Below are 25,332 nucleotides of genomic sequence, written 5' to 3'. Positions count from 1 at the left end.
TAGGCGGTGTCGTGGAAGGAGATCTGTAGGCAAGGAGGTGAGTGTGTGGATGAAGGACAGGCGGTGATTGAAGTTGGACAACAGCGGCTTCAGGGTGTTATGGCTGGCGGGCACCATGACCGCAACGGGGGTCGTGCTGCAACGACTGCGGCTGAGCTGCGACCTGCGCCACGCCCACGGTGCTGTGATTACGGGCTAGGGGCGCAGTCATGGGGGAGGGACGTGGCTCGTACCTGGACAGAGGCAGCTGGGCAGAGGCAGCAGTGGTGGTGGAGTTGTTCTGGGGGGAGGGGGAAAGGGTGGTAGCAGTAGTGGTGGTAGTGGTTGGTGGTGTTGCAGAAGAGAGAGGAGACGGCGCGATTAGCTATCTGCATCGCCGGCCCTGCTGCTAAACCCACCGCGTCCTCCACGGCCGTCGTCACATGACCTCCAAACACTCACACTTACACACACACACGGTCTGTTGTCCGCCGGGCCGGGCTTGCATGCATTTGATGCTGCTTCTTCAATGCACGCCCACGCACATGCACACACACACACACACACACACTCTCTCTCACACTCCGAGATACGCACACACGCAAACACGCTCCCTCACAGATTGCCAGACGGACACGTACGCCCAGCAACAACAAAGGGCTCTTTGCACGGCCAGGGCTGCAGCAGTGGGTTTCAGCCTGCATCCCCAACACAGATAGCCTGCCCGTCTCCTAGCGAACGGCCAAGCGCGAACGGGGGCGTTTGGCCGCCCCATGCATGCTGCCCCAGCCTACTACGTATGTGTGAATATCTATGACCTTTTGCACATGCACGGTACATAGCTAGACATAGACACATACATACGTGGATAGACATGCACATAAGACATGCGCACATAGATGCACGCAGTACAGTGCATGGCTCATCTATGAAAGCATACCGTCTTGTTCATGGACGTGCAGGCCCGCAATGACCCAAGTGACGTAGTACACTGTCGCGCATCCGGGCTGCAACACACAGGCACATGTGCCGTCATCACCCTGGCTGCTCATGTCCTTTGTGCCGTGTGTCGTCGGGGTGTTGGCAGCATGTAGAACTAAATGTACGGATTATGAATAGTAGCTCAGCATGGATGGATGCGGCCTGCTCCCTATCAGTTACTGCTACATACTAGCCAGCATTTCGTCGCGCTTCGTCGGGCTTCCAAGGGCACTAGGCACGTGAGTTGGCGACGCAGGCGGCTGCAGGGCCGGTGGCGGGGCAGCCTAGACATCCACGACCCATCCATCCACCTGTTGCTACTGCTACTGCTACTGCTATTTACTCACCCTTACTACTCCTAATACATAGGCGCTGCATACTACTACATAGCAGCTAGCTTTATTATCTCCGCATCCATGTACTACTAAATGCATCACGGCCGCCATCACCACGCCTCGCCCTTCACTTTGCTCCACGTCCTGTTGCTCCATCCGCTCTAGTCGACGTCCTGCCGACCTGGCCGACGCTCGCTGTTGCCGACGCCCGCATTCGCTGCCAAAAGGCCTCTGCCGCCCGCTACTGCCATCACCATGGCCGACCAAGATCCCAACCAACAAAACCAGCCCAGCCATGACGATACTCCCATGCCAGATGCTGCGCCCGCAGCAGCGCCCGCCCCAGCGCCTGCCCCCGATGCCATGTCCGATGCTGACAAAGTGAGCTCACCCACCACTCGCCCACCAAAGAGATCCGCTGACGCAAACATCTCTCAGATCCGTGCAAAGCGTCTTGCAAAGCTCGGTGGTCCCCCTCCGCAGTCGTCTTCAACACCCTCCGAAGCCGCCTCGTCCGCCGCTCCATCACCCAAGCCTACACAATCGCAGCCACCACCGCCCAAGCCCAAAGCCCAAAGCCAAAATCCTTTCTCACAACTAGGTGTCAAACCCAATGCGCCTCCCAAGAACCCAATCACCATCAAGCCTGCACAGTCTTCGAGCAGTGCCTCAGCCTCCTCGCCTGCCCCAAAGGCCCAGGAAATGAGCATAGAAGCATGGGAGGATAGAACACTTGGCAACATTTTCCGCATAACGTTGGACGAGTCCCATGCCCGGGATTCGCATGGGAACAAGCTCTTCTATGTTGCTGGAGCAAAGAGTGATCTCGAGGATGAGGGCCGCCCGCTTCGCTTTACCACCGACATGCTCGACTCGGTCATATTAGAGGCGGCATCTAGTCACGCCCATGGCACAGCATTAGACTATCTGCTCGGCTGCTGGAAGCGCGTCACTAGAGTCCTCAAGACGTTGACCAACAAGACTGGCCCCAGGTTTGAGGTTGTCAAGGAAGCTCGGCGACTGTGCTTCAGTTATTGCATATTCGCTTTCACTATGCCAGACATGTTTGGTGAAGACGCCCCTGCTGAGAATGCAATGGCAGATCGCCTCCTGCTTGGTCCTGACGATGAACGCGGCATTTGTTACGAGTTTCTTACTGAAGCCAGTCAGCGCATAGCCGAAGACGATTCTATAAGAGAGGCGCTTGTGGGCGGCATGGAACATGTGAGCCGCCGTCTTGCTTCGGTCTCAATGAATGGTGATTACAGACAACACATGTTGATTTTGCGGATATTCGTTCGTTTCCCACCACTTGTCGCTGCCCTCGCACAGTCCGAGACCTTCTTGCCCGCCGACATTGAGCCCCAGCATATTGAAACCCACAGCTTCCTCGGTCCCTTTTTCCGCCTGTCTCCTATGCAACCCGAGGTGGCCATGAACTACTTCTCGGGATCAGCAGCTATTGACAAAGGCCTTGTTGCAAATGCCCAGCGCGCGGTCCGCATGACTCTACAGACCCACCAAGAGGAATTATTCGACATCACCAACACCTTCATCAAGAACAGGGAGTCTCGCGAAAAGATGCTCGATTGGCTAGCACTCACAGTCAACAAGAACCACAAGCGGCGTGCCATGCAGGTCGATAGGAAGACCGTCTCTTCTGATGGCTTCATGGTCAACGTCACAGTCATTCTCGATCGCCTTTGCGAGCCTTTCATGGACGCCACCTTCTCCAAGATCGATCGTATTGATATCGACTATCTGCGGCGCTCACCCCGTGTCGATATCCAGGACGAAACCAAGATCAACGCTGATCAAAAAACTTCGGATGACTTTTACAGCACCAAAGCTTCGGGCACCAACAACTTCATCAGCGAGGTCTTTTTCCTGACTGTCGCAGCACACCACTATGGCCTCGAAGCGGCAAACTCTAAGCTAAGTTCGCTGCAAAAGGACGTCAAATGGCTGGAGAAGGAGCTGGCTAAACTTGAACCCGAACGACCAAAGTACATGACAAACCCCGCACAGCTTGCCCTCTTCGACAACCACATTAAGAAGGTCAAGGAGCAGATTGAGCGGGGCAAGTGCAGCATACTGGCTATCCAGGGTGTTTTGCTTGACGAGACCACACAGGCTCGGTCGATGCAACTGATGCGTTATGTCATTGTCTGGCTTCTACGACTTGCTAACCCTGGGACATCATTTCCCAAGACGGAACTACAGCTGCCTCTTCCCAAGGAGCAGCCAGTACAATTCAAGTGTCTTCCAGAGTACTTTGTCGAGGACATTGTTGGAAACTTCAAGTTCATCACCCGCTACATGCCTCACATCATCACAACCACCCAATGCGAGGAGCTTGTTAAGATTTGCATTGCCTTTTTACGCAGTTCCGAATACATCAAGAACCCGTACCTGAAGTCTGGACTGGTTACCATTCTGTTCCACGGAGTATGGGCAATTCCGGGGAGGTCAAAGGGCGTACTGGGAGATACGCTATTTGCGCACGATTTCGCTATGAAGCACCTGTTACATGCGCTTATGAAGTTCTACATTGAGTGCGAAAGCACCGGAACCCATACACAATTCTTCGACAAATTTAATATCCGGTATGAGATTTTCCAGGTCATCAAGTGCATTTGGCCCAATCCCATTTATCGTGAGCATCTCGCCACCGAAGCCCGCGTCAACTTGGACTTCTTCGTCCAATTTGTCAACTTGCTTCTGAACGATGTCACGTTCGTCTTGGACGAATCATTCAGCGCCTTCAAGGAGATTCACGATCTTTCAAAAGAGTTGAAGAATGCTCCAGCCGACATGGATCAAACAGCGCGTCAGGAACAAGAGGAGAAGCTGTCATCCGCACAAGGCAAGGCCAAGAGCTACATGCAACTTACCAATGAGACTGTTGCCATGTTGAAGCTCTTTACCGAGACGCTAGCGGATTCGTTTACCAAGAAGGAAATCGTTGTGCGACTAGCACACATGTTGGACTACAACTTGGAGGCTCTCGTGGGTCCCAAGAAGTCCCAGCTCAAGGTTGAGAATCCCGAGGAATACGGGTGGAACCCACGCAATATGCTTGCAGAGCTCACTGATGTCTATCTCAATCTACAGGGTAAACAGTCCTTCATTGATGCCGTCGCCACGGACGGACGATCTTACCGCGCAGAGTATTGGGATGAAGCCTACAAGATCCTACAGCGCTTCAAGCTCAAGTCGCCCGAGCAAATGGAGCAGTGGCAGAAAATGGCCGCCGATATTAAGGCAGCTAAGGATCAGGCCGATATGGTCGAGGCTGACCTCGGAGATATCCCCGAAAACTACGAGGATCCCCTGATGGCATCGCTCATGGAGGACCCTGTCATCCTTCCGATCAGCAAGCAGGTGGTCGATCGCAGCACCATCCAGTCTCATCTTCTCAGTGACCCGCATGACCCATTTAATCGTACGCCCCTAAAGATTGAAGACGTAATTCCAAACGATGCACTTCGCGAGGAGATTCAAGCCTGGAAGCAGAACCGTCTTGCCCAAAAGATGGCGGAGCGCAATGCTGGCGCGGCTGCATCAGCGGGTAATGAGACTATGGATACTTCGTAGTTCCCTTTGGCGGTTTTTCTATGCATTTTGAGAGAGAGACAAGGCAGGGAAATTTACACGGGTCATCGAATAGCATGATGCTAGGGTATAGTCGTTTTATTAGGGGCGTTCAGGATGCCCGCATCTGATGGTCGTTTTTGGGAAAGGTGTGGGGCTTGGGGGATCCCCCACCAGTGCGTCTTTAGACAAATGTACATGCATGCTGCGTCTCGTTATCCTTGGGAGGACCTCAATAAACATTTGGTATTGGGCTGGGTAGAACATATGAGATTCCAATGGTGGATCTTACTTCTCCCTTACCCACCACCATCAATTGAATCTCAATCAATTTCTCTTCACAACCTTTGTTTGCACATGTATCATAGACTTATACCCCCCCCTACCAACTCTTACTTCCTGAAGAACAATTATCACATTACGATCAACGCAATCACGTCTATTAAACATATATATATATATATATATACACCTTCCTCATCATCTATTCAAACTCAACAAATCCTCCACATACCTCCTTGCATCAATCCCAATTCCCTCGGCCAACCCTTTGGGCCCCCACCCCGCCGCCGCCCCTCCCATCCGCTGACTCTGTGCACTCCCATTCCCACCGCCCATACCCAACCCGCTCCACACGCCGCTCCCAAAACGGCTTCCAGTACTCTTATGTCCATGCTGCGTTCCCGGATCCGAATCTCTCGCGCGGCGAACAAGAAACGCTTCGCGTAGATCTTGTGTATTGAATGGCGCGGAGGTTGCTTCTATCGGAGTCGAAGTTCTAGATCCGTGCTCCGGCTCCGTACCTTCTCCTTCTTCATCCGACTGTTGTTGATGTTGCTGCTCCCTATACTCGCGGTAGTTCAAGTCCGATTCCTGCGGCTCGACATGCGAGGGTGGGAGACGCATCCAGACGACCCACCAGCCGCGGTTCGTCTTGCACGTTCTTTCTATTTCACTCAGATTCCTCCGCGTCGATGCTACCGTCGCGAGCATCTGAGAATGCACATTCAGCGCATCCAACCTGCTCCAGCCCGCCTGCTTGCCCGCCAGACCCTCCGCCAAGAGGGTCCCCGGATCCGGGATATCAGGCAGGCTAGAATGCACAGTCAAGGTACGAGGATCGAAGACGAGGTCGTAGATTGGTTGGGTGTTTGGGCCAGCCGAGGGACCAGAGCCGCCGGTCGAGGCTTCGGTTGTGTAGTGGGAAGATACTGCTTGGAGGCGTTGGGCGACGTTTGTGGGGCTTGTGGATTTGTCGAGGGAGCGATGCAGGGGAGAGAAGAAGTTGTGGATGTCGCGGTAGAAGGAGGCGACGCCGAGGGAGTGAGTGCGGTGTTCGAAGAGGAAGACGTAGATGAAGGGGCGGTGCTAAAATGGTTGTTAGGGGTTTGTTGGAGATGGGAGAGTGGGGGTTAGACTTACTATGTAGACGACTGGCCGGAGCCGGGAGAGTTTGCTTGAGGTTGGTGGGGGTATGTTCATTATTCGTTCGTATGGTGGTGTCTCGTCGGATTCGACGTCGGGTGAACTCGACGAGACGTCTCTGCGGTCGACCTCGACATGTATAGTTCGTAGTGGTATTCGGTTGTTCCAGTTACCTTCGTCGTTCTCGTCGTCGACATCCAAGTCTTGTAGGTCGCCTTTGAGTCCCACGAGGAAATATCCGTTGTTCTCCAGTCGTATTTGTTGCTTTGCCCTCTCTTCTACATGGTCTACGTCTGGTGCTGGTTCAACATATCGCATGGCTTCTGGTGAAGGGCTTCGTTTCCGTACAGGTGCTGGTTCAGGCGCTGGAGCGGGCTCTGGTACTGGAGTAGAAGGTTGGGGGCTATCCGTTGCCTTCTTTCCACCCCACGCTGTGCCGTAACCAAGGGTCATATACTTCGTCCACGTCTCGGTATCACCCAGAGACGCTAACATGGACTTGGATTCGGGTGCTGGTGAATTTTGCTCAGGCTTCTTGCTGTCGACCGCAGCAGCAGCTTTGTCAAGAGAGCTCTCGGCCGCTCTGACTATGGGTGGAGGAATGCCCAGGGGTAGGGCTGAGTTCGGATTTGATGTAGCAAGGCGTGGTCTTTCAGGTCGTGTAGGGCGAAGTGAGTCTGGCGTTGGTTCCTCTGATTCGAGTGCAGTCCTTGGATTCCTTCTCCGTCGTTTCTTTCGATCGGAAGCTGGGTTATCACGCACACCATAGGCGTACTCGCCATAACAGTAGATGCTTTCTACCCAGTGCGACAAGTCTCGCAGCGATTTCCGGCTCACTGCCCCCAGACCTGAAAAGACAACACCGTCTGCAGCCTGAGCGGTCCTCCCGACTCCAACCCATGGGTCCAGTTCAGAATCGTCGAGCGTCCGAGGGTCCGTGGATGTTTTGGCTTGCTGCAATGGCGATACTTCTCCGAAACGAGATACCATGACATCAACTAGACCCGGTGTCCTGCGGGCAAAGTCCTCCAAGACGTCGCGCTCGCTGCTGCCCCACTCCTCCTCGCCCACGCCCATGCCCAATTCTCCGCCTGCTGCCAGCTTCATGCCGCCAAATATATCCACAGCGGGGCTCCCATGGAGGAGTACATCCCAATTAGACGCAAACCGTGACCAATACTTGTCAAGAATGCTGCAGAACTTGGTGCGGCCATGCTTGGCAAACATGCCCTCGAGCGTCAAGCCATGATGCAGCAGGAAGATGAGTTGAGCGCGGACGAGTTGCTGGATGAGGAGCGCCGGCGGGCTGACTTCGCGTGAAGAGTATTCGATTACGGGCTCTGTAGTGTCGGTGCTGGAGTCTTTTCGGGTGAGGCCAGAGGCAGCGGGCAGCTGAGTGAGATCGATAGACTGGAGTCATGTTAGTCGGCGGCAGTCACCTCTATGAGAATGTGCATACAGCCAATATCCACCACCCATTTTCCAGCTCGTGAAGAACAATGCGCGACTTTTCTGTTTCGACCGTGTCGACCGCCTCGCCATTGGAGAAACTCCTGTCGCCGGGTTAGTGCCAGCGCATACAAAGCGAAGCGGCGGTGCAGTATCATGCGCCCTACTTTGCAAATCCCACCATGCCCTGTGCTAGGCCGACCTGGCGCAGCTTTTCATTCTCCTGGTCGCGCAGGTCCTGCTCTTGCTGCGCGTCTCCATTTCTGAGCTTGGCGCGTGTCTTTGCGGCTTTGGAGTAGTAGAAGACAATTTGCTGGTCAAATGTTTCGTCTGATGTTCCCAGCGAGGGGTTGTAGATGGCCAAAAACGACAGCTGGGCCGGAATGACCTTGGGCACCGCCGTGGACGACATTCGTGTATGCGCCGATGGGGGCCAGTCGCGAGGCGCGTTGACTAGGCTGTCGTGGTGGCAGGAGGGTGTTGCGTCACGGTTGCATATATGTACGTAGGTACGCAGGAATGTACATACGTAGGTGTACCCTGTCAGCCACCCGCCAACGGTCGCCCGACACTATTTGTAGATGGGCCATGACCAGCAGAGGGCGATATGACGCCGAACCATATAGGGAGCCAAGGACATGGCCGATTGTCACTGTCATCGGAGGTGAAGATGCCCCACGGCATGGCGATCGCAACATGGCCGTGTCGCAGGGCGCGGCATCTTCCGAGCCCATGGCCGACCGTCTTCTTCACCTCCGAACCATGCTGTGGCGACTGCCAGGCTCGATCCGATCTCTGCTGCTCTCCTCACGGCGCCATTACGTCCCTCCGAGCTGTTCCGCCTCATTGCCTTCACCGCTGCGCATTCTCTTCTGTGGATCAGATGACTTCAGTATCGCATCCTTGCGCGCTGTCGTGGATGCGAAGCGTCGGGTTCCCCAGCTTATAGATAGCGTACAGGTGCTCCATCGCCCAGCCAAGCCTACTGGAAGAGGACTGAAGACGTTGAGAGAAGGTAGACACGCCTGTCCATGTGCGACATCAAGGCCGTTGACCCAGTACAGTACCTATCAAACAGGTAGCTGTTGAAGAGCTCAGCCTTCCCACCCATGCACTTGATACATTCACGGGTTGGGCACCACCCGCCCCCGTAGACCTCGTCATCGCCGTATCCTTTGGCCTTTTCGTGCCTCCTCGCATCCTCGCCCTTTCTCGTTATGGCGGCATAAATGTCCATCCATCACTGCTCCCTGACTTGCGCGGGCCAGCTCCAATCGAGCATACCATCCTAAAGCAGAGAAAATATACGGGTGTCTCCATCCAAACACTCCACCCACAGCACTTCGATCAGGGTACTATTCTCGCCCAAACACCAGCCCCAGGCATTGCAGTCCCCCCAGGCATCACATCACAGAATTTGGAGAAACAATTGGCCCATGTGGGAGCACAAATGCTCGTAGACGTGCTCGAATCGCGAAAATTCATACCCCCGATCACGGATGCCGGATGGTTCGCTCAATCTGGCTGCCCTACCGACCATGCGCCAAAAATCACAAAGGCTGACCGGTTCATCGATTTCGAGACAGACACCATGGCAGCCGTTCTTGCCAAACACCAGGCGCTCGGCGATCCATGGTGCGTGCTGCCCAACGGCCATCGCCTGATACTGCACGACGTCATTGACACGGACACGGCCGATCGCTCCGACCGCAAACCCGGCCTGTTTATAGAGCCGAATACAAAACAACCCATGATCCGGCTTGCCTGCGGAAAAATAGCCGCCGTAGTAAAGAGCACATATGAAGGGAGCAAGCATGGCCATGGCAATGCAAAGCTGGTCCGCATACTAGCTGACGGATGAGTGCCAGGATAACCCTTGCACTTACAAAATTGACCGTCAACGGCTACTCGTTAGACCATCTATATTCAATTACCACCATTATCGTCTTCCCACTCTTCTTTAGCATCCTGAAAATCCTCAATCTCCTTCATCACTCTAACACTTTTCGAGGTCGCTGATATCTGATCCAGAGCACCCAGCAAACCCGCAGAGCCTGAGACCTCGTAGAAGAGCTTTCGCACTGATTTGGCACTGCCCTCTACAGTTCTGTTCAGCATCTGTAGCAAATGGAGAAATCCATCATCAGACTCTGCATCAGGTGTGGTATTCTTGATTAGAAGGGATAGTCCCTGTGTCCAGCGTTGAGTTGCAAACTTTAGCTCGTCTGTCTGTTGCTTGCCCTCTGGCAGGGACGAGAAGAGGTATATTATGCCATCATAGAGATCTTGGATAGTCGGAGTCGCGGGCGTCAAGAAAGATGGCTTTTTAACTTTTTCCTCTATGGGGTGGCGCTGCCTGAAGGCCTCATACTCCTCTTCACCAAAAGCACGGCGCCTAGCGTTGAGATCAATAGTCTCTGAAGGCAAGTTTATCTGACCTACAGCGCTTGATAGCTCGTTTTGAATCTCCGGTGCATGTTGGTGATCATGGAATAGCGTCTCCGCAGCTCCAGATGAGAACAAAACTCTTTTCATATGCCCGCGAGGTGGTCTGATTGGCAGTGCTGGGTTCAGATTTATGTTGACTGAAGCAGAACGTTGTGCATAACTCGTGGCAAAGACATTGCCTTTTATAATCGGTGATGGACTATGTGTATATGCAGCGATAAATGCCGAGTTACTTGATAGTACCACGGGGGCCGGTTGAGTTTCAGGGACCTTTCTCGCACCCAGATCGACCTGTGTGAGCATATTGCGGATGTCCTCAACTATGCTTCTGACTGAATCATCAGCTTCTGACTTTTTCAGCACTTGCTCTAACAACCCATGCGTCTTCTCATGGCTCTGTGTGCTTTTATCGTCTGCGAGGGTAGAGTTTGCCCTGAACAGTTAGCTTCCGACTGATTTGACCGCAGGGATACAGAAATTACCAGATCATAGAAGTCAGTATGAGATTTATCGCATCAGTATGCGACTTCAGCTTCTCGCGATATTGTTGCAGCGACAGTTTTTCACGGTCCCACCGTACCCTATACCAGTTGACTTGGATGCTTTTCTTCATGTCGTCTAATGTGCGCAACTTCGCTTTGCCTCTGTTGGCCGCTGCATTCTCTACAGCTGCGCTCTCAATCGAACGGTACTTCTCAGTCATGGCTTCTAGTTCTTTTAGAGTAGACGCGCAGGCATTCATCATCGCATCTAGTTTCTCTTTGAAATTTGCTCCTCCATGCCGATCTGGTCGTGCAAGCAGATCCTTGGAAGCTTCTCCCAGATGGTCCAAGGCACATTTTAGGCTGAAAAGTACGTCCTCAAGTTCTTTGAGATCGCGCGAGGCTGCCTTCCTTCCAGAACTGATGCTTGAGTAGAGACCATACGCTAGTTGACTGAGGAGTACTACACACCATTAGCGTCCTTCTCACATCATGCGAAGCGACATACTCACTAATGTCCCCGATTGAAAACCCAAACGACATCGTTTCTTTGTTTTTGCTATGGCGATGTTGAGATCTGAACAGCAGTGGCCTGGTGATCAGGCTGAGCACCACAAAGGAAGGCGCAGTTGTGCGGCTGATGCGACCCCGCTTCGTTTTAGAGGCGGCTGGCAGTTATGAGGGCTAAAAGCACCTTCTCAGCCTGGCAGGCACCTTCGCTCTTAGCTTGAACTCCAAAACTTATCCAGTGCCCCTCATATTCTTGTCGAGCTTTCACTCTTTCAAAACTGCAACAATGTCGTCAAGTGCACCTACAAACCTCCGCAAGGTCGTCATCGAGGGTCTGCAAAAGATCAGGGATGTCGAGCAAAATGAATGGACTGCCACCCTAGACCAAGACTCCGGGTTGTACACCGTCTCTATGACCTTGAATGAAGACGAGGTGATATGGCATGGGCTTTGGAACAAAATCGAAGGTATAACATCTGCCGCCCTTCTCTCATAGATATCTTGACGACGGTTAGAGTTCGGCTTTGCGGTGCCTAAAATACTGGTGAATGGTGGTATCGAGCACCAAAAAGAGATGCCGGAATTTCTGGTGAAAGAACACGACGAAGTCCTTGTGGTAGCAGACGATCAAGCCTCCACTCCCACCACAATAAAGATCAGTGAAACGCTAATATCACACGCAAATTCGCACCACGTTCCACCTCTTGAATTCAGAATCGATGAACTGAGTACTTCTCGGCGTGAGGTACGAGACAATCGTGGGTTTTGCGTAACGTTTGAGCGAACTGTACGCATACCCGACGATAACAAATTACACCACCTGCCATCTTCATTGGGACGGTATGAGCTCTTCAGCGTAGACGCCTACTCGAAACGCCTCCCACAAAATGTCAAGGAAGCAGGTGGTGTCTTCTTCTCAATGTGGCAGAGAGAAGCCATGTGGCTCAACTTCCAGCAAGGCTCTCATAAGTATGCAGTACGGGTCTTCGTCGGCCATGTGAATGCCATAACTGGGCAGGAAATGCAAACGGGGCTGGATACGAAAGATGAGAGCAATTTGCAGGACTACGTCGTCATACCTGGACAGAAATGGCTGGATGGTATTTGTGTAGCTCCTGGTATTGTTCGCCAGTTCGTTGCCATGCCATGTTCGTATACAGATCAAGAAATTATATGACATATGCACTAACTACTGACCACAGTGGGTTCTGGATACACTGTCGAAGGTCAGAAAACTTCAGAAGAAAAGCATGGAGGACTACAGCTCGAAGTCACGCCTGAAATGATGCAAGGCAAACAATTGTGGTCGTACGCAAAACAACAATACATCACATTCAAAGGCGATAACAAATACCGAAACGATGGACTGAAAGAGTTCTACACCCCTCGTGAACTCGGCTGCAAGATCGGTGACATTCTCAGATCATATCCAAATGATCCAACCTACCAAACACGTTTCCAAATTCGAGACTTGGTCACGTCAGAGGTCGAGGAAATGGGCGAGAATAAGCTTCCTCAAGATTTTGATTCATCTTCGATGCCGCTTGTCGAACTCAAAGCTGATGGCGGTATCATGCCTATGTATCCACCAACGCTAGCGTTGAGGTGCTCTCCGGGCACACAGGCACGCGATTCAACTTTGTTCCAATCATTCAGTTCAACATTGGGATTGACCAATGAAACTGGATTGGCCAATGGTCCTCGTTCATCCCTTAGTCCGCCTTTAAGTAGTTCCCTAAGATCCACCTCAAGCCCATTGACCTCAGCCCTTCCTGTTATGAGGCGCCAGAGTCAAAGTTCCAGATTATCTAGTTGCCAATCTGACGTAGATGCAGCCCAAGGCATCACAATGCATGTTAAGACCGAGAGTGAAGGCAGAAGAGGATTGATGGAGCTTACCGAAACCCAAGTCAAAAACATCAAGACCATGGGCTTAGCTGCCGGAGGGAAACTAAGTACGTTACCCTATATGTTTGCTTTCCTCTGTGGGTCATACTAATAACCAACAAAAGTCCAAGACATATACAAAGACAGAAATACCCCTACAACATGGAACCATGCCGCAGCGCGCATTCTCCACGTGCACATTCTTGATCCCGAGAGCTGCGAAAAGGTCACACATATTGTTCCTCAGCCTCCACCTATGGACGTGAAGAGGTACGCCAAGACTGGCGGTCAGTTCTGGGTCGTTGAAGAGAAAGTCGATGAGCGACTTGATGGCGGAGATTTCGACAGCGTCAAGAGTGTCAGCCAGATGGACAAACATGTGGGTATAACCACGGAACCGGAATTCAATCCGACAAGACCCAAAATGTGTACGACGTGTGAGATTCGACTGTGTGATTGCATGTAAGTGCCGCGCTCACTCGCCTTATTCTTACTAACGAATCAAACCCCAGCGTACGCCCCTGCAATCACCAATTTTGCAATATATGCATCAAAGCAATTGAGGAAGGCAGCGCCACCGAACCTGATTCCCAACAAACAACGCCCTGGAAATGCCCCACTTGCAGCACCCCCATCTCCCGTGTTGCCGGTTTCTCCGCACCTATGAATCTACCCGGCGAGGAGCCCATGCTCCGCACCAAAGTCCCCGTGAACGTGCTCAAGGTTGAAGACGGGAGAGCGAGATTTACGAGCGTGCAGATGTCCAGGGTTTAACCCCTTGATGAGAGTCAGTCTTGGAACCGGGTCAAGAAGGTGCCCAGCGTGAAGAAGGAGCAGGGAGCATACTGATAAGAAAATTAGCCGTTTATCGCAATTCAGTTTATCAATGTAACGCCGTATCGACCGTGCATACAAATGCGATTAAGTCCACAACCATCCCTGCACAGAGAAGTGAATACCAGATCTACCCCCACACACACGAGCAAGACTCCCCCCCAGCTAGTTTCACATCTTCATGCACAGTCTAGGAATAATCTTAGACCTCAGAACGTCACCGAGAAAAAACTTCCGAACGAAAATGCATATTCCGTATACCCGAGGTTGTCCGAGTATCTACGTGACCCCCATGGAACAAAAAAATTCAGCTCTTGAGAGCTAATCGTGAGACGAAGCCAATTAAAATGACGGACGAAATAAAGGAAAAAAAAGAAGGTCCTAAAACGTCTTGTAATAACCGCATGAGCCATTTTTATACCGTTGCTGCACAGACGCATAGTACACACACAACCCATGCCAGCGATCCAAGGGTCCATGAAACCTAGCAACGACATTGAACCATGCAGAGTAATCGAACCTTGCAAAGAATTATGAGAAAAAAAACAGGGCCACCAGCGTTCCTTGCTGTAGTAATACCCAGCTCGGGCGTTCTACTAAAACAAGCAGGCGTGTATACTAGTACCCTGGTGCCAAAAATTCCAAAAAAAACCACCCGACCGTTACATACTTGCATCCACTAATCTACATACCCATGCAAAGAAAGTCTATTCTGCAGGTGTACATCGGAGTAAGCAAGGATTATGTTGTTACGTCCGTATGGTAAAACTAGCCAAGGAAGAAAAAGAAAAGTGATGATAGAGAGAGAGAGAGAAAAAAAATGGCAAAAAATAAACAACTCCCCCGGAAAGGCTCGAACTTTCAACCTCCTGATAAGCTACTGGTGTAACAGTCAGACGCGCTAGCCAATTGCGCCACGGAGGAAGGATGCGAAAGCGCTGAATGCGCTTCGGTTTTGAGTTGTGATGTGAAACTCGAGTTTTTTGCAGTAAATATACTCAATATGTAATGATTTTCGCTTGGTGTTGCACGCAAAAGTAATACTTAGGATATTGATCGGCTAATGTGTAGGACCACCCAATCTAATACAGTTACGCCTCGGATAATTGAGTAAGTTCGATACGCGAAATTTCCGTTGTAATACCCACTCTACAAACTTTGTGTTTTTGTCTTTGTTTTCTCTCAAGCGCATTTGGGGATGTCGGGATAAGGGCTTATTTTTTCTTTGTTGTTCACGAAAGCGGGGGGAGGGGGTCGACTACTACACACTAAACTCACCGGCGGTTTCGGAATTTACAATTTTCCCCCCGTTTCGAGATTGTTTGTGGCTGCTTACTTGAACACCCCCTTGCAATCAATGAGAATATACCAAGTGGAAAAATTCTTGGAAGACAGGAGGTCAGAATGGTAAGAGTAAAGGTTATGACTGTATGGATGGTACTGAAGCGAATCGTGTCGAGTGGAGAGGCTCCGCCTGATGTGCTGCATGGAGCAACTTGAAGCGCGCCGCCTTGGTACTGGTAGGGGGCACTTGGACTGGTTCTGTGTTCTCCATAACTGGTGTGACGTGCGCAAACCCCAATCGTGCGTGTTGATAGTAAAAGATTAACTGATAGCGTCATTGCTTGTATGTCTATATCTGGTAATTGCGCTTTATACACCGTGTACTTGTTGTTTCTAAAATGCAACCAATCTTTCCCTATGCAAACGCCATGTACAATCATCAAAGAAAATCATCTTGACGGCCTCATCTGTACATCCGTCTCACCATGGTCTCGTTGCTCATTATCATACTCCGGGGCTATAAGCCCCATCTCCTCCTCTCCATTTCCCCTCTCCCTTTGCATAACCTTGTTTGAATGTTCCTTGTTCATAGCAACATAAATCGCAGAGCCTAGGATGAGTGAAGAGCCAATGATGGACAGGGCGCCTGGCGTTGTGCCCCAGACGAGTTTGTCAAATGAGAGAGCGAATAACATTTGCATGTAAACCATATTGGTAGCACGAGATGACTTCTCATATTGCAGGCCGGCTGCTAAGAGAAATTGCTGGAGAATGTTAATGGAATAGCATCGAAGGAAGCTAACAAAACGTACCATGATGAAGCCGCAGATACCGAGGAATATCAGATAACACCAGTCTACGAGGTTGCTTGGAAGTAGAAAGCCAACACCTGGTATGGTAAACATGGCTACAATACTGACAATCGTACACCAGGCTCCAAAATAATTGACAGTGATGAGAGGATGAGCACGTTTGCCAATCCAGCGAATAGTCGTGTATGCTCCAGCAGCCCCCAAAACACCAAGCATAGCTACGCCAACTGCAATCGCTCTTTGCTTAGGAGTTACAGAATCATAGTCTGCGGCAAGGCGGTCCGGTGATGCAGTCGTTGTGTTGGCAGGAAGCGGATCTGGGTTGGCGCTGACAGGCGTTACTGTCTCTGGAGAATGAGAAAGAGCGGCAAAAAGAGAGACGGGCCGTGCAATCAGAACAACGCCGAAGAGTGAGACATATGCTGCGATCTGTTCCATCCGAGTGAACGGTTCGTCGATGAGGTAGGAGCATGCCCAGCATGCAAGACTAGGCGCGAGAAAAGTGATGACTGTCGCATCAGCTAGGGGAAGATACATTAAAGAATCTGCGACAAGTCAGCACTATAATCTATCAGTAAGGTCCGTGAATGGTATAGTAAGAAAGTCCAAAAGAATGTAGACAAGGCTCCCCAGAATAGTTGTCAACTCCGAGACTAAGCCAAGTCGGAAGTCTTTGAACAGACCCTTGTACACACATGGATAACCCATGAATGGAGTACATCACTTACAATACATGCCGAAGACACCAAAGAAGCCAGTCAGGCCTCGGGCTATCAGTAACGGGCGTACTTCCTTCATACCGAACGGAAAGTGCTCCGTCTTCCTATACCACATGTACAAAGAAGATAATATGACGGTTATGCTCATCCTAGCAAAGAGTATCTGGAAAGGATCATATCCATTGCCTATGTTGCAGTCAGCAAGCAATAGAAACTTGACTTCAGAAAAAACCAATTTACCATTGTTTCCTTCCATTTCCAACATGCGTGTTGTGACATTCATCAGTGTGCCAAACAGCTGCGAAATCAAAACAAGAGCCAAACCTTTGTTAGCAGTCCATGATGCTTGTATCCTGCCCTTGAAACTCCGCGGGGGACTAGGGGACCGAGACAACTGTCTCGCATGATAAAAAGGGATACTACTACGATCTGGGGTCCGGCCAATGCGTACATTGTTGGAATCGTCAATCGAGACCAGGGAGGGATCTGGGGACGGCACACGAATTGCCCCGCGATTGACCGTTAGTGTGTTTTCGGCCTTATCTTCGGGTTTAAAACGAGGCTCAGCTACGAGTCTAGGCTCTGGATGTTGCTGTGCAGTCTTGTCATGGTCTGCGATGGATTTCGGGGGTGTTGGCTGGTCCATGGTGTCTGGTGTAGTAATCCGGACAGATGGATGGAGGTCTGTGACGAAGACATTGAGACGTAGTGGAAGGCTGAACGAAAAGAGTGGTGGGTTAATCAGCTATGGACGCCACGCGAAAATGAGGAAGGCGGCTACCAAGTCAACGAGTCACAATCATCGACAACGCAGCGGCCCCCACAGTTCCCCATCTTTGGCCATTGATTGCCATTGTTCCCCATACGTTCGCTCCATGGCGGACTCGCTAGTTCGTGGAAATATTTGTACTTTGATCGAGAGCGTACCAGACAGCTCAGGTCCATTCCTTAGCGATTCATCAGAATTCGCCGTGGTTCCAGACGACATCTACATGATGACGTCGGCTCATGCACGTGACCACACATGATGTAACGTGATGAAATCATCAAGCATATTGTCGGTGGTCCGCAACCGTTCAATTAAAGCAAGGGAAATGACGAAAGACTCTTGAACGTTACGTCGGCGAAAATCCACGGTAAGCCATCTGGGTCTGGATTTCCAGAGTTACTAATACTTAGCTATGTGACTGAGAGGCAGCAAAATCCAATCTTAGTACTACCTATCTCCCACTCCCAGCTTCCATCTCTAGAGATAAATTATACCGATAAATAAGGTTTCTTTAGCCTAGTAAACCTCACTAACGCCATTTGCATAGCCATACGATTTCCTCCTTATTAAGCTCACATATTAGACAAGTATTCCGTAAGTAAGCCCTGGTCCATTCCTAGACTAGAACACCATAAACGAACTCTAGTACATTTTTTTCTCGCTAGGTGTAATATCATACACAAAACATACAAGTAAACCCTGCCCGCCTTGTAGTCTGGCCCAGGCCTCTTTGTCTTGTGCAAGCAGTTCGGTCAGGCTAGAGTAATCCGGTCGGCCCTTCTATTGATTACCACAAGAGCCAAACACAACCCTTCCGCAAAGCCACAGAGCATTTGCGCCGAGGCACCGAAACTTCAAAAAAAATAAAGTTTCCCTAAGGCTTTGGCATCGAGCAAGCCCCCCCAGAAAGTGGGCTGATGTTCTTCTGATGATCGACTGTTCATTACTTCTAGATCTCCTTTTATTCCCGCCACAGGCATGGGCATGCCGGGAAATGAGGCCCAAGAGTCCCTGCAGTACATGCATACTTTTTGGTGTTCTGGGGGAGGGGTTCAAAATAAAGTCCGGAAAATGTACACGTTGTATTACCGCATAATGCGCGCGGAAGTGGGGAGGGGTTGTCCATCCGATCGATGGCTTATGGTGCTGGATAGTCATGCACGGCGAAGTGACCCGACCAGATATGTGACTCGCTCACATTTCGTGCATGCACCGTCGCAGAGGTGACTATTGACCTGGTAATGGACGAAGGCGCTTTCCATTATGATTGGTCCAGGCGTATAACTGCTGTGATGGCGAAAGATTAGGGGACGTGAGCCGTAGCTATTCCTAAACCAGGTGGAATATGGCTATCACCACTTGGTCTCTGGTGGCTGAGTATACAAGGTTTCTCAGCTGCGACTCCAGCTGCGCACAACAATGATGCTCAAAAATACCAACGAATGGTAGGTATACACTAAGCATGTAAGTCTGTGTGTGCGTGTTCGAGCAACAGCGCTAGTCGGCCGTTTTCAATAGCGGGCCGCGGCATGGTTTAGGCGTGGAGCGGCGTGCGGTCATCATTTCCAGTCAACACCACGAGCTGCCACATTGCTTGTCTGCTTCCAAACCCTATTTCTTTGTCACAAAGTAGAGCTGAATCGCTCGTCCCGAGCTGTCAACCAGGTACTCGTCCGCGTCGCTCGGCTATTCCGAATGTTAAATCTGGGATCTCTATAGGGTTGAGAGTAAGCGAGTAATGGAGTCGCGACAGCTGTCAGTAGCGATACGCGAGTTTTGCCTACCGATCACAGCACCAGCCTTTATGTGCCAGGTTCGTATGTATATATGCAGTTAGCTGCGAGTCCAATGGCTTACAACCGATGACCGGCAATCCGGATGTTGACAGGAAAGGGCATATCTTGAAGGGGCATTTCGGATCGACAACCAAAATCCGAGGCGTGTTCGGCATCCATGGTTAGAAAACACGGCAGTGTGGACCATCCCCGGCGTGCCGTGAGAGGCTGTAGAATTCGCTTTTTTTTGTAGCGCCGAGCCATAATCCTGTCCAATGGCCATGGGTCCTTTGACCAAATCCGGATTGCATTTCCCCAATACGATTGATCTGCCTCAGGGTAGTACGCAATGCCCTGTGAGCCAAGCAGGGCGCGGGAAAAGAGAGTTGTGCGGGCTGCGAGGACAAAGTGCCGAGAAGTGCAGGGCCGGAGTTTCAATTTTTCGTGCTCGTCCAGAGCCATGACATCATGATGCCGAGGAGCAAAACTTTAAAGATTTCGAAGTGCACCCCCTGGGAGCGGTGGGTGGGTTGGTCAGGCAGGCCGGAGGCCGCGGGGCCCCCCTTCAGCTCGTGTCGCGTGAGGTATATGACAACGTCGAAATAATGCATGCAAGGCCTAGCAGCAACACGGCCATGGTCTAAAGCACATTACCCGCGTTTCAGGCTTGCCACGAGGAGACGCGGCGCCTGCACGGATCCACTGCAAATCTCCCGCTTACACGCACCCCACGGGAGCGCGCGTCAAAGCAAACGACGACGCTTGGATCCGGACGAGTTGGAAATTGGCCATTTAAGCGCGCCAATGCGCAACTACCGACATGTTTGCCTCCGACCGCCCAAAGGAGCAAAGCGCCAGCAATTGCCCGCAGCGAAGCCTTCGTTGCTCGCTTTGCACGTATCTGAGGCGTGTAATATTATAGTACCAAGTAAGGCACAATGTGCGACCTAAGGCGTCTGCTTTGCCGGCACCCATTCCCCACATCTTCGCCTTCGTTTGTGCCTGCGACCGGGTTTCAGGTGAGTGCCTTACTTACTCACACAAAGAGCCCGGCTATGGCAAGGGCGGTCATTATCGCTCCAGTTGCGCAAAAGACGGCATGCGTACCCAGACGGGGGGGGGGCGCTTCGCAACGCCACTAGCCACAGCACTACACGCCTAGTTGAGAAAAGAAGAATACAACACAAGGAATGCCGTTTCGCGGTGCCGCATGCGTTAGGTTCTGGTTACGCCCGACACGGTCAAATACTGTCAAATCACGTCGACCGTGGCATGCACTCCCCTCCTCCCCGGTGCCTGGCCATGATGTACAGTACATACATATGTATGTGTAGCCCCATCACAAGTCGCCGTCGGGTACATGCAGCCACGATTTTCCGTGCATCCAAAAAAAGTTGATATTGGGGGGGGGGGGTGGAGCGGCAGCTGCATGAACATGGACGCTCAGGCGGCAGATGCCCTGGTGTAAGCGAAAGTTTCACGGTTGCTAAGGCTTTCGCCTAGAAAACTACTGTGCTTGGCAAGGGCCTATTCTGTATATAAGATTTGCAAATTGACATACTGTGGAACTTTGTAACCCGCAACCGACGTGGTGGTCAAAGAACACGGAGATTTAGTGGCGCAGCGTGACGCGTTTTTGGCTTAGGAACGCACGAATGCCCAGGAGCCAGACACAAAGTGTGGCGGAAGGGAGATAACTAATCTATCCGTGCCTCTTTTTTTTGGCCTTATTGTTGTTTGATTTTTTTCCCCTCTGCGGATGCAGTCGCTGCAGCCGCATGTCACGCCAAAGACACCGCTTTTGAATGGTGCATTCGTAAGAGCCCCTTCGAACCGATAAGATCGACGTGCTTCAATCGCAAGAGCATGATCCAGAGCACCACCAACAGCGTGCATGGCGTGCGTTTTTGATTGCTGATCAATGGCGTAGTGTGACAACGGAGATGTGTGCATGCACTATACATGCGGTGGGACTACCAAGCTAAGCGAACTACTATAAATGAAGAAAATGAAAGACGTCGCTTCCAAGCGCATTGCCCCCCCCTATCCCAAAGCGACATGACAGTTACCGGTTTGTTACCAAACATGGAAATTTCCATGGCACCAGCAGAAAACTGCCCCAAATGCCCCTGCTTGCATGCTATGTCGTATTGTCTGCCCATCTAAATGTGCTGCTTACACGGCATCGGTAGACCTGCCTAGTCCCACACTGCTCTTCTCCTAGTCCCCACCTTCGTCAAAGTTCCCGCCAAAGCGGGTCCCCGCCCTAGTCTTGCCTCGATTGGCTTTGCCGCAAATTCGTGCGCCCCACCGTGACCGGCGCCATTGACCTCCTGCCCACCGGCAGCGGAAAAGGTGCTTTGACCGCGGACTTGACCGCCGTAACTTTCACCGTCATACACGACCGATTTGTTGGCCGCTACAATTCTCCTTTCGTATAGTTCCTGATAAGGGGGTCTTGCTGACCAGACTTGCCCAGCTCGGTCGGGGACACGTGTGCTATCCTGGACCACAGTTCCCTCATGTGCAGTGCCAACGCCGCTAAGCGTCATATGCTGCTCTGTGCTACTTGAGCGATACGATTTCCCTAGAGAAGGGTGGGCCAGGACACGTGCTGTAGCATTCTGCGAGTTGTTCATGTTGGAGCCAAGAAAAGTACGTCTGGGAGAAAACGCTGTTGGCAAGCGAGTGTAGTCAAACGTCTTCCAACTGTTAGGAAATGCTAGGTCACCCAACTGCTGCGCCTGTTTTCCTTGCCGCATGCTTGCATCAATGCTGATATTGCCATCCAGCGCGATCTCGGATGACCAACGGGCCCAAAGAGGATATTCGAAACTCTTCGAGTAACCCGCTAGTGTAGCTTGTTTACCAACAGTAGACTGGCGCGTAATTTGATCGTTTCCCATGTTGCTCAACGTTCCCATATGGGAAAAAGTCAAATTCTGGCTCCATACGGCCGTCCTTCGTCCATCAGCAGTATCCAATGTCGACTCGATGTATATGCTGCGTGCTACTTGGACCGAGCAAGTTAAAGAGTAAACACCAGCGCTATATGTGCCTTCCTTCGTATCAGAATACAGCCGAATAGAAGCGGCTGAGCCTGACACGGGTGCCGTTCCCGTTAGAGGCGTGGTGTTTGCGTCAAGCCAAACAAAGACTTTGCCAGTGACGACCCAATGTGATTCAATAGCTGTCGTGAACGTGCCCGTACCATTTCCATCATCGGCAATACCTAGAACTTGAATTTCGAATATATGATTTTTGCCATCGTTGAGTAATGGTATGAAAGGTGTGATGTCGATTTCGTCTTCTTGGAGGTCGAATGCATCGATTCCTACTACTGGTCGCCATAACACTGGGAGAAAGGCTCCAGTAAAGATGACTGGAAAAGGCCAAGCAACCCCAGCTAACTGTCCATCAATGAGGAGTTGAATCTCTCGGAAGGGCGAGTAACCATGTAGCGGTTTGTCTACCCCAAAAACACTGGTGTCGGAAGAAAGTACGTTGTTCCACCAGAATTCCTCGGCAGCTTGTCCACAAGCGGAAATGGTCACCACGGCTTTCTTGGCATTTGGCGGCAACATGATATTGTCGACTGCTCTAGTTCCTGGTACAATGAATGCGCTTGGGGAGTCATCGACAGACTTCCGAGCAGAAATTGGAATGATGACATCTGCTGGCTCAATCTCGTCGTCCGCAGTAAAGAAGGTTGCCGTCAGTGTTGTATTCCAGGAGCCAGTGTACCTATAATCAACGACGTTTCCTAGATCGAAAATGATTTTATGCGGCTTCTTGAACAGGCTCAAATAACCACTCATGTCTTTGACGTAGCTCCAAATGATGCCAGTCTGCGTTGGCTCTGCAGTCGAAGTCCGAAAAACCTCGGTGTCATCAAGGAACATAAGGCCGAGCCTGTCAAACTGTGTGCCGGCGGAAGTGACGGTGAAGTTGAAAGTAACCCTGTTGAAGCTGCAGTCGGGAGGATTGTATTCACTGACAAATGGCTGACCGTAAGAGGAGGCAAAAGTGTGCTCCATGATAATCTGTTGACATCCGTCCACTGGACTGAGGACTGGCGGCACGGGCTGTAGGCACTGGAGTAGGGGAGGGGGCCTCTTCGGGCCCTTGTGAACATCGGCGGATTGGGACAGGGTGATTAGCATTGAAAACATTGTTATGAGGACGGAGCTAGGTGTTGCTCGTCCAAGTGACGCCGCGGCCAGTTCTATAAATCCACCATAACGCCATCCAAAGACTCCATCGCTCTCGTAACTCCGACCATGCATGATGCCCCGTGTCGTTTCGAGGACTGGTCGGCAGTGGTATGATGCTCAAAACGCCGTAAACTCCGTATTCAGAGGTATCTTGGGAAGAAAATAAGAAAAAAATCCCGGTATATAGGTGCGCCGTCAAAACCCAGACGAAGCAGGTCAGGTCGATTTGTGACTGCTTTCTGACGAGTGTGAGCGCTTGTACTTGGCAGTAGGAAGGTGTTGTGTACCTTGATAATCAATAGAGGGCCAGGCGGCGTCTCGTGGAAAGAGCAATAAATGACAACTTGAGACGGTCATGGTTGCAGCGATATTGAAATACTGGCTGGCAAAGTGCGAGAAATGGTTGCCGTGCTCCTGACTGGTTGTGGTTGGGTGGGGTGGGAAGAAGAAAGGCGACGGGGCTATTGGCTGCCCTTGTGGTTGTCCCAAAAGCGCTTAGTGGCGTTTCGTACGATCTCGTTGTCTCCAAAGCGTGTGCGGTAGTAGTTCAAGAGAGCAAACTCGTCTGGAGGAAGAACGTAGGATCCGGGATGAGCGTTTAGTTTTGCCCAGACTTCGGCAAGGCGTTTTTCGAGAAACTGAGCGAGGCGCTGGTCGACACCGCCTTCACTGTTTTGAGCAACGTTGACGGCCTGGCCGAGGGAGAGATAGCCGTGGCCGACTATATGTTCAGTGTTGCCACCCATGTCTGCGGTGGGATTGTTGGTAGCAATGGTGACCGAGATGGTGGTAGGTAGTGTAGTGTAGTGTGTATGTGTGAGTGTGAGTGTTGAGTAGTAGTAGTGTAGTCTTAAATGAGAGGAAGGAGCGAGTTGAGTGGGAGGAATGTAGTAGACTGGAGTTTTGTGCAAGACAAGATAAGGAGCGTCGTGTTTAAAATAGGGTCAAGCAAGAAGAAGGCAATGAGTAGTAGTGTAACACAAGGCATGGACGTAGCGCGGTCAGTGGTATATATAGTAGAGGGTATTAACAGGCAGGCACGTCGATGAGACGAATCCACGTGGAGAAACAAGCAGATCCTGAGCAAGACGCTCATGCAGCTACGCAAGGTATGAGCCTAGACGAAGCCTCAAACAGTTGGCTCCGGGAGCGTGCCGTTTTGGGCGCTGTCAAGCTGTGAAGCGAAGGAATGGGTGTAACACACCAGAGTGCAGCATCGTCCCGCCGAACAATGTGAAAGCGCGCGCCGGGGCCCTGGGCGGCAGGGAAGTCGCCAACGGCGCCGAGGAGGGCAAGGGGGGCAGGGGGGAGTGAGAGCAGGGGCCTGGCAGGTGCAGGGCAAGCGCAAGCGCAAGGGCTAAGAGGGGGCAAGCGCAAAGGACAAGAGGGCAAGGGCAGGCAAGGGCAAGCAAGGGCAAGGGCCGGGCAGGTGCGAGCCTGGTAGCCTGGGAGCCTGGTAAGTCTTGTCTGCTAAGTGAGTAGCCTGGTAGGGCAGGGGCAGGGCAGATCAACTCCAGAGTTTAGCCGAGCGGGCAGGGGGGGCGCGCATGGGATGGGATGGGATGGGGTCGGTCGGTCACCATGGGCGCGACACTGCTTGCTGCGCCGTTCAAAGAAGGAACCACCCTTGTGCCATGTCTTGGGACAGCGGTAGCAATAGGAACTGCTCGTGACCTGCCGCCAATCAGCCAGCGCCTGCGACTGCAACCACACCCACCGCGCCCAGGTAAATGAATAATGGTGTCCCCGTCACTCGTCAGCTCAGCACCTAAAGTCGGCCTCAAGGTTTGAGACTGGTGCGGTTGCAGGGGTGTGGCCACGCCGAAAACTTTAAT

The 25,332-nt window shown here is 51.6% G+C and overlaps 9 protein-coding genes across 9 annotated transcripts; 3 read left to right on the top strand and 6 right to left on the bottom strand.

Moving 5' to 3' along the window:
- Positions 1-97: 97 nt before the first annotated feature.
- On the bottom strand, positions 98-358 carry COCCADRAFT_108009 (uncharacterized protein; the record flags this gene model as incomplete). Its single annotated transcript, XM_007718646.1, has 1 exon — positions 98-358. A coding segment is annotated over one exon (261 nt), but the record flags the coding sequence as incomplete, so codon positions are not given.
- Positions 359-1,550: 1,192 nt separating this feature from the next.
- On the top strand, positions 1,551-4,892 carry COCCADRAFT_8839 (uncharacterized protein; the record flags this gene model as incomplete). The annotated part of the gene is made up of 1 exon (XM_007718645.1): positions 1,551-4,892. One exon carries the CDS (start codon positions 1,551-1,553, stop codon positions 4,890-4,892), a length of 3,342 nt encoding a protein of 1,113 aa, XP_007716835.1.
- A 477-nt stretch (positions 4,893-5,369) lies between these two features.
- COCCADRAFT_8838 (uncharacterized protein) lies at positions 5,370-8,175 on the bottom strand (the record flags this gene model as incomplete). The annotated part of the gene is made up of 4 exons (XM_007718644.1): positions 5,370-6,257; positions 6,312-7,724; positions 7,774-7,867; positions 7,931-8,175. 4 exons carry the CDS (start codon positions 8,173-8,175, stop codon positions 5,370-5,372), a joined length of 2,640 nt encoding a protein of 879 aa, XP_007716834.1.
- Positions 8,176-8,525: 350 nt separating this feature from the next.
- On the top strand, positions 8,526-9,624 carry COCCADRAFT_108039 (uncharacterized protein; the record flags this gene model as incomplete). The annotated part of the gene is made up of 2 exons (XM_007718643.1): positions 8,526-8,778; positions 8,828-9,624. 2 exons carry the CDS (start codon positions 8,526-8,528, stop codon positions 9,622-9,624), a joined length of 1,050 nt encoding a protein of 349 aa, XP_007716833.1.
- A 65-nt stretch (positions 9,625-9,689) lies between these two features.
- Positions 9,690-11,236, bottom strand: COCCADRAFT_40686 (uncharacterized protein; the record flags this gene model as incomplete). The annotated part of the gene is made up of 3 exons (XM_007718642.1): positions 9,690-10,644; positions 10,694-11,156; positions 11,206-11,236. 3 exons carry the CDS (start codon positions 11,234-11,236, stop codon positions 9,690-9,692), a joined length of 1,449 nt encoding a protein of 482 aa, XP_007716832.1.
- Positions 11,237-11,489: 253 nt separating this feature from the next.
- On the top strand, positions 11,490-13,864 carry COCCADRAFT_40685 (uncharacterized protein; the record flags this gene model as incomplete). The annotated part of the gene is made up of 6 exons (XM_007718641.1): positions 11,490-11,670; positions 11,719-12,351; positions 12,406-12,930; positions 12,970-13,158; positions 13,216-13,552; positions 13,603-13,864. The coding sequence occupies 6 exons, from the start codon at positions 11,490-11,492 to the stop codon at positions 13,862-13,864; spliced, it is 2,127 nt and encodes a 708-aa protein (XP_007716831.1).
- A 1,793-nt stretch (positions 13,865-15,657) lies between these two features.
- COCCADRAFT_29960 (uncharacterized protein) lies at positions 15,658-17,385 on the bottom strand (the record flags this gene model as incomplete). The annotated part of the gene is made up of 4 exons (XM_007718640.1): positions 15,658-15,972; positions 16,021-16,565; positions 16,749-16,925; positions 16,980-17,385. 4 exons carry the CDS (start codon positions 17,383-17,385, stop codon positions 15,658-15,660), a joined length of 1,443 nt encoding a protein of 480 aa, XP_007716830.1.
- Positions 17,386-21,481: 4,096 nt separating this feature from the next.
- On the bottom strand, positions 21,482-24,243 carry COCCADRAFT_8833 (uncharacterized protein; the record flags this gene model as incomplete). The annotated part of the gene is made up of 2 exons (XM_007718639.1): positions 21,482-23,407; positions 24,010-24,243. 2 exons carry the CDS (start codon positions 24,241-24,243, stop codon positions 21,482-21,484), a joined length of 2,160 nt encoding a protein of 719 aa, XP_007716829.1.
- Positions 24,244-24,666: 423 nt separating this feature from the next.
- Positions 24,667-24,897, bottom strand: COCCADRAFT_108020 (uncharacterized protein; the record flags this gene model as incomplete). Its single annotated transcript, XM_007718638.1, has 1 exon — positions 24,667-24,897. A coding segment is annotated over one exon (231 nt), but the record flags the coding sequence as incomplete, so codon positions are not given.
- Positions 24,898-25,332: the final 435 nt, after the last annotated feature.

This window comes from Bipolaris zeicola (genome assembly GCF_000523435.1).
Source record: "Bipolaris zeicola 26-R-13 unplaced genomic scaffold scaffold_245, whole genome shotgun sequence".
Lineage (NCBI taxonomy): Eukaryota > Fungi > Ascomycota > Dothideomycetes > Pleosporales > Pleosporaceae > Bipolaris > Bipolaris zeicola.
This window is presented reverse-complemented; position numbering and strand designations above follow the sequence as displayed.